The following is an 8,453-nucleotide window of genomic DNA, read 5'->3' on the forward strand; positions in this document are numbered from 1 at the left end:
CCAGCTGTAGAAACTCTGCCAAATTTAGATTGGAGCCTGGTGTTGCCATCCGGTTTCACCAGTCCTCAGTCAAATCGTCCAACCCATGCTAGCATGGAAAGCGGACGTTAAACGATGATGATGATAGCAGGTGAAATAGTTAGGCAAATTCAACACGTCTATCAGCCTCATTTATCTTATTCAGTTTTCTATGGCTAACCCTATTTACATTGCTCACAGATATCTTGATCTTTTTTAATACCCTAGGAACTAATCAGAACAGTGTATTGTTGCATTGTTTGAAATCTCTATTGTTGTTTTCTGGTTGGGAAATCACCTCTAATAAGTTATTTAATCTCCTGAAAGGAAATGAAAGACTTATTTATTTATCCTATTGTATAAAATAATGTTTGTCATTTAATCCCTTTATAGCATTTTCACTAAACGTGTTTAACATAATTAAAAAAGACAGTCACATTTGAAACTGTTTCTCTGATATAGTGCTAAAAAAAAAAAAATCTCAATGAAGCTACAAGAAATAAATACCTTAACATGTTCAGCAGTCTGTATTATAATACTAGATAAAGAAAATTTAGGTTCATATTGCAACTTTCTGTGTGGTCAATAGTGAAATAATAGTTTCATGCAGAATTTTAGTCAATACTAACAAATTTTGATAGATTTATATTGATTTTTATTTTATGTAAACCAAATTGTTAAAATATGAGTAAATTGCTAAATAAAACTATCTTACCTATTTCGGGCTAAGAAAGATCTTTTGGGTTGTTGGTCAATTGCCAAATTTTGTGTTTTTCGTGATGCATCTCTTTGCCTTTCTACAAAACAATGGAGAACAAAGAATGGAAAGGTAAAAGTGATTTACAAAGAAAAAACAAAGAAAAATGAATGAGAAATTGGGAAGAATTTTTGAAGTAGGCGAGATGCAAAATAAAGATAATCTAAAAGGTTACAATTCCTTTTGGCAATCATTAAAAAGAAATTGAAAAATATCACAAACGTTTCTCTCTTCCCCACCCCCATCTTCTTTCCTTTTTCACTCTCCTAAACTTACCTACTCTCACCCTACCAAACCCTCTGTAACACTTCACTCATATTGGCCTCCCTGTAACTTTAGGATATGCCCCGACACACCTTCGCCACAATCTTCCCTCTCTCTCCTTTTTCTCAACTGGAGCAGCCCTTTATCTCTCCTACATCATGACACCTTCCCCTTGTCCGGCACAAAGCCACTTCCCTCAATACTACTTCCCCTTCCCCCTTAGTTGAAGGGGTCTTGTCTTGCAAGTTACTTGGTGACCTCACCAGTGCTGGTGTCACATATAAGGCATCCCAGTATACTTTGGCATTAGGAAGGGCATCCAGCCATAAAATCATGCCAAAGCAGATAATGGAGTTTGGTACAGTCCTCTGGCTTACCAGCTCTAGTCAAAATGTCTAACTCATACCAAGATATAAAACAGACATTAAGTGGTGATGATGATGACAATGATTCAAACAACAGACACATACACAGTTATACCATTGCTGTCTATTTTCACATTTCCTGCACCATATATAAGCACAGTGCAACTGTCAAGTTTACATTTATTTCGAAAAACAATAATCAACTACACATTATATTTTCCAGCACACAGTGTTTCAGTTCTTATGCATACCACAAATATATCTATGTAGTTACAGATCTCCACATGGAAATAAGCTTATTGCTCTTACATAAAATTCCTAATAAGAAAATTACTCTACGTACATTTGTTCTTGGGAAGTATTGCAAAAATACATATATATTTTGCAATTTTCTTTCTTTCTTTTTTTTTTTCTTTCAGAAACCAACCAGAAAAAAATTAACATGAAGTACCTGAAATACTGGCATTAATCAATAAACACACATTATTATAGTGACAATCACACAGAACTAATGTTTAATTACATCGTCAACTATGTTTATAAGACTGCTATTGTTATTAGCTAATTGTCAATTCAATTACAATTAAGCAAGTCTCTTGGGTGATAGAACTTGGCACTGACAATTTACTATTTCTTTTTTTTATCTTAGAAACTGATGATGGAAAAGAATTTAATTTTAATTACTTATATTGAACACATCCATTTCTGAAATTAATTTTAAAAAATAAATGCTATCTATTATAATATACTGAAAGGGTTGGAGTTAACCAGGTCAACAATCATTTTTTTTCCCTTACAGTTAATGTAAAAGTGAGAAATAGGTCAATAGCTTACAATGCTTGCTTCAATTCCTGTTATGGTTTGAAAAAGTCATTCCAATACTAACCATCTTACTCCCAAACGCTGGTTTTCATTACAACAGCTCATCCCACATTAAGCTCATGATGCACAGCCAATACACTTTCTCTTCAAATATTTCTACTTTTAATCATTTGCCTACATGGTAGTGGTTCTTAATCTTGTATAGCTCAGCATCCTCTTTTACTGAATGGCATTCTACAAATCTCCCCATGGCATATTTTGCAAATATAATTGTGGGGCCAAATAGTTGATTACATCAACCCCAGAGCTCAACTAGTACTTATTTATTTAACTCTGAAAGAATGAAAAACAAAGTTGGCCTTGGCAAAATTTGAACTAAAAATATAAAAAGCCAGGAGTGCTGATGTGCTAATGATTCTGCCAGACCATCACCTTCAGTTTTACAAATAATAAAAAATTGTTTTAAACAGAAACTAATTTTGCAATGTGGTTTACAACCCATATTTTCTCAGTCTCACCCAACATGTATCATTTCTTAGATATTTGTACAGATTAGTACTTCCAATGTTAAATTTTTATGGAAATTTTTAAAGAAAGTGAGGACTTATATAATGAAATTATGTTGGACCTTAGCAAATCATCAATCAGGTTTTCTGCTCATGGGTAACACAACATGCATGATCCTGATAAAGATGTTTTTAAAAATGTGTTTTAAGTATTGACCCAACTTCAAATATTTTATTTCTATAAGAAAAAAAAAAGATCCCTCTAAATGTCCTTTGCATATCACAGTGTCCCTTGACAACACAAAACACTCCCAAGGGGGTACTACTGTTTAGATTAAGAACCCCTGTTCTGGGTGTGATCCATTCCACAGAGCTCAGTACTTACTGCCTTCAGAAAGAAAGAAAGGCAAAGTGGACCTGAGAATGCAATTGTTGTGTCAAAAGAAAAGGCTCTACACCTTCAATACCCAGTGGAGCTGCACTTGTTTGGATGAATAAGAACAATGGTGTTAACATTAAGATTTTAAAATTTCAGAGGATTGTGGAAAAAGAAAAAAAATTAGAGGAAGGAAGTAAAGAATTACATGAAGGGCTTAGTATAGAGTTTAAGAAGACAGAGACAGACAAAAGATATGACAAGGATATGCAGTGGATGGAAACTATGGCAAGGATATGCAGTGGATGGAAACTATGGCAAGGATATGTAATGCAAGGCTTTTGTCAACTCATGACAATTGTAGAGGACATATGTCCAAAATACCACACAGTGGGATCAAGCTTGGAACTACAGGATTGTGAAGCAAATTTAACCCACACAGTCATGCCTGTCTCTCTAATACATATTATAGAAAAAGAAAGAATTGGGAGGAAATGATTAGTTCAGATCTGACAATGTTCAGCTACACATTCAAGGACATAGTGACCCAAGACATATGGAAACAATGTTTGAGTTTCAATCTGTCCATACTAGTATGGAAAAGTGCTGCTAAAACAGTGACAGCGATGATGATGATACTGAATTAAGAGTTTCTGAATTCAGGTGATTAGTGTTGAGATTTCGTACAAATTTTAGACAAGAAGTTTGCAATGTCATACTTAGCTGATTTGTTGAAAGCTTCATTAATGTATAACAGTTTTTAGTTTTCTGAAGTCAGAGATCAGTTCTATTGATTGGTATTTTATAATTCTTATTGACAGCCACAAGAGAAGTAGGGAAGAAAAGAGAGAAGAGGAAGATATATATATATATATATATATATATTACTGATATGTTCCTTTACTTCAAAAATGTGCTGGGCAGTAATCAGTAGTGAGAAGTGTTTAATTTGAAAGACTGACTAAGCATTTTAGTTAGGAGAGAAGTTAATCTAGCTGTCTTTAATGCCAGGGTAGTAGATGTGACACCATGTGAGACGAGATTTGGCCTTGATCAGAGAGAAGGATTTGGTTGTTAAGAGAAACAGTTTTTCTTTCAGAGAGAAAGGTTGATTGTATGATGCTGCATAGAAGTGAAATGTGGGCCTTAAATGCAAAGGATTTGCAAAAGCTAGAGAGAAATGATCATGTTCTGTTTGATTTGTAATATTAGTGTATAAGAAAAGGCAGGAAGCTGGCAGAATTGTTAGCACACTGGGCAAATTGCTTTGTGGCATTTCGTCCATCTTCATGTTTAAACTCCATTGAGGTTGACTTTTATCCTTTCAGGGTCAATAAAATAAGTACCAGTTAAACACTGGGGTTGAAGTAATTAGCTTACTCTTTCCCTTGAACCTGCTGACCTTGTGCCAAAATTTGAAAGAAATAGTTTCATAGTTATGAGGGGGCAGAATTATTAGCATGCCAGAAACCAATATTAGTGTATATGAAAAGGTGGCGAGGTGATAGAATCATCAGCATGCCAGGCAAAATGCTTTGTGACATTTCATCCGTCTTCATGTTCTGAGTTCAAATTCTGCCAATATCAACCTTGCCCTTCATCTTTTCAGGGTTGATAAAATAAGTGCCAGCTGAGCATTGAGGTCGATGTAATCACCTAGCTCCCTCCCCGAAATTTCAGGTCATGTGCTTATAATAGAAAGGAATATTATAGTTTATGAATGATCAAGCACTAATGAACTGAGGGAAAATCTAGATATAAGAAGAATCTGATGTAGTGTGCAAGGGAAGACTGCATTGATGATATTTATGGCAGCTATCAACTGTATAAAGAAGTGTTGAGTGTTCAATGTGGATGGAGCCTGTGAGAGACACAAGACTGAGTGGTAAAAACTGATATAAAGAAGCTGAACATCGTGGAGGAAATGACAAAGGGAAATGGTGAGTAGTGACATATGGTACCAGATGAGACACATCTATCCATGCAAGTATGGTGAAATATATTATAAAACAGCGGAGGCTGGGATGGATAATATATATTTGAATATCTCACCCATTAAATTCCTGTTAAGTCTCCATTTGCTTCCCTCAGTCCCACTTCTTTTTATCATTCCCCCTCTCTTCTATTCTCTGTACAATGCCACCCATGTAATGAAGGGTAGCATTGATTTGTCTATATTCAATTTTACATCATCCATATTGCTACATCTCTCTCTCTCTTTCTCCCCTTCATAATACATTTATTATGAAGGATTTCATCAGATATGTTGGTATCAAAAACAGCCTTCCATCACCCTTCAGTACTGCGACCTCTCCCTCATGTTACTCACTATTAACACAATTTTCCATCTCAATAACTATTCATCACTCCCTCTCTCTCTCCCTCACCAACAAACATGTACATCACTACTTCTCTCCCATTACTCCCTACTGTTATTGTCTCTTCCATTATTTTCTCCTCTACTATGTGGTCACCTGAATCATTTTTACCCACCATACTCTCACTCACTACTTACAACCTAGTTTGTCTTCTGTCATTGCTCTTTTCTTTTCACCTCTTGGGACACATTGCTTTGAATGAACAGAAAAAACATAATAGTCTTGTCATGTAAAATTCAAGCTCACAAGTACTGATGCCATGGCAAAATGCAAACAATACACTCTGCAAAGTGACTGGCAACTGAGAGGTGACAATGTAGGGTTGGGGGTATGACAACCTACTTAGTATAAGTGACAGAGATACAATCCCCTATATAAATGCCTTGTGATGTGCAAATGAGATGGTGAGAGGTGTGTGTACAGATATGCATACATACATATTTATACACACACACACACACTGGACTACCACAAGTTTCATCTAGCAAATTTCAAGACACTTGCCCAATGTTCAAGCCTGTGAGTGAAATTGAACCTGCAACCATAAAGTTATGAATCAAATTTCTTAATAACACACACCCATGCCAGAGTTTCCATCTATCAAATCCACTCACAAGACTTTTGTTGGCCCTAGGCTATAGAAAACATTTGCCCACGGTGCCACACAGTGGGATTGAACCTGGAACCATGTGGTTGGGAAGCAAGCTTCTTACCACACAGCCACACCAGTTTGTTTACATTCCTGTAAATTAGCAGTTCAGAAAAAGATATTCATAGAATCAGTATCAGGTTTAACAAACTACTGGGTTTGATTCATTCAGCTAAAAATTCTTCAAAGTGGAGCCCCAGCACAGCTACAGTCTAATGACTAAACAAGTAAAAGCTAGAAGGAAAGATATACAAGATTTGGACCTCCGTTGGAAAGTAGAAATTAAATTAGTAATAATGATTGACATATTTCTATTTCCAAATGGACCATTCAAATATACATAGCAAATAAATGAACTAATCAAATTTCATCACTGAACAATCAAAAGGAAAATGTTATAATTATTCATGATATAACTGGCTACATACCAATCTTTTTCTGCAATTCTGATGCTTTCTTTAAGGCTTTTATATGTGCACCATTCTTTGCATGATTAGAATTCTCCTGAAATAATGATACAAAAGATATTTTTTTAATGTAAACCTTAAAAGACGGTCAAAGTGATTTTGGACATAGTTCTATCAAATAGCACAACTACACAAATACAGAACTGAAAAACCAATAAATAAAATAAAAACAAAATGCATGAAGAAATAAGATAAATGATTAGTAATACAAAAATGTTAGTTTTGTTTTCATATAATTCTATTGTATCTGAATAGTTTTTCAAATATTTACATTATTTTACAATATGCAGCTTTCCATATTTCACTTTGTGCTTATCCACTGATGAACAGGCACAAATATGATCGAATATTTAGTTTGACACTCAGAGAATGAGTTCACTGTTGTGATATTTTGGAAAATGTCCTTCAAAATACAGTAGGAGAAAGAGAGGAGAAAAGATGAAGAAAAAATAAATAAATGAGCAATCCAGATGAAAATGTCAATGCAGAATTAGTCTACATGGCAGTATTGAATATACATTTTAAACCCTACTTTAAATTTAGCTTTCCTATTGTTGTCTAGATTATGCAGAGCTATAATCAAAAGCACTTTAGCTCTTACTATCCCATCTTTACTCTAGGCATAGTGTATCTAGTACTATATTATCCATTGTAACCTTCTGAAAGTTGCTAGAGTGTAATCCAAAAGAGGTTTAACTGTTATTTCTAGAAGGTCAAGTGACCATGTATAGACATCCCAAAATTATAGCACAATCTGAAATAGAGATAACACATTTGGAAAACTGAATGTCTATTATTTGAATTAAGTTGGGTCACATATATATCATCATCATCGTCGTCATTTAATGCTGGCGTTGGTTGGATGGTTTGACTGATCTGGCAAAGTTCCTACAGCTGGATGCCCTTCCTAACACTAACCCCTCTGAGAGTGTAGTGGGTGCTTTTACGTGCCACTGGTATGATGGCCAGCAGTCAGGTGGTACTGGCAACGACCACGCTCAAGGAGTTTTTTACATGTCACCTGCATGGGAGCCAGTCCAGTGGTACTGGCAACGATCACGTTCGAATGTTGTGTTTCACTTACCACTAGCACATGTGCCAGTAAGGCGACATTGGTTTCAATCATGCTTGAATAGTGCTTTTAACGTTCCACTAGCACAAGTGCCAATCAGGCAGTACTGTCATCGGCCATGTCAGTGATTTTGATTTCACTTGCCTGAACAGGTCGTCACAAGCAAAGTTTATTGTCCAATGAATGAAGAGTACTCATAAGTGGGCTGGTCATACACCATTGGCATAGGCCATGGGTTATGGTCTCACTTGGCTAGTCAGGTCTTCTCAAGCACAGCATATCTCCAAAGGTCTCGGTCACTAGTCATTGCCTCAGTGAGGCCCAATGTTTGAAGGTCGTGCTTCACCACCTCATCCCAGGTCTTCCTGGGTCTACCTCTTCCACAGGTTCCCTCAACTGCTAGGGTGTGACACTTTTCCACACAGCTGTCCTCACCCATTCGTACCACATGACCATACCAGTGCAATCGTCTCTCTTGCACACCACATCTGATGCTTCTTAAGTCCAACTTTTTTCTCAGGGCGCTTACACTCTGTCATGTATGCACATTGACATTACACTTCCAGCAGAGCATACTGGCTTCATTCCTTGCAAGCTTACGCATGTCCTCAGCAGTTGTGGCCCGTTTCACTGCCATGTAGCATGGCTGTTCATGCAATGCATCATTCAGCCTACCTTTTACTCTGAGTGAGAGGCCCTTTGTCACCAGCAGAGGTAGGAGCTCTCTGAACTTTGCCCAAGCTATTCTTAATCTAGCAGCTACACTTTCAGAGCATCCA

The 8,453-nt window shown here is 36.4% G+C and overlaps 1 protein-coding gene across 2 annotated transcripts in view; it reads right to left on the reverse strand.

Annotated features, from left to right (window-relative positions):
- The window catches only part of LOC106875748 (uncharacterized), a 67,400-nt gene that overhangs the window by 14,957 nt on the left and 43,990 nt on the right, over positions 1–8,453 (reverse strand). For both annotated transcript variants that reach the window (XM_014924003.2, XM_052978418.1), the window contains exons 2-3: positions 6,564–6,639; positions 734–815 (exon numbers count right to left, since the gene is read on the reverse strand). In XM_014924003.2, coding sequence (XP_014779489.2) covers positions 734–815; positions 6,564–6,639 — 158 coding nt within the window. The remainder of the gene's footprint in view (positions 1–733; positions 816–6,563; positions 6,640–8,453) is intronic.

Source organism: Octopus bimaculoides, chromosome 2, assembly GCF_001194135.2.
Source record: "Octopus bimaculoides isolate UCB-OBI-ISO-001 chromosome 2, ASM119413v2, whole genome shotgun sequence".
Lineage (NCBI taxonomy): Eukaryota > Metazoa > Mollusca > Cephalopoda > Octopoda > Octopodidae > Octopus > Octopus bimaculoides.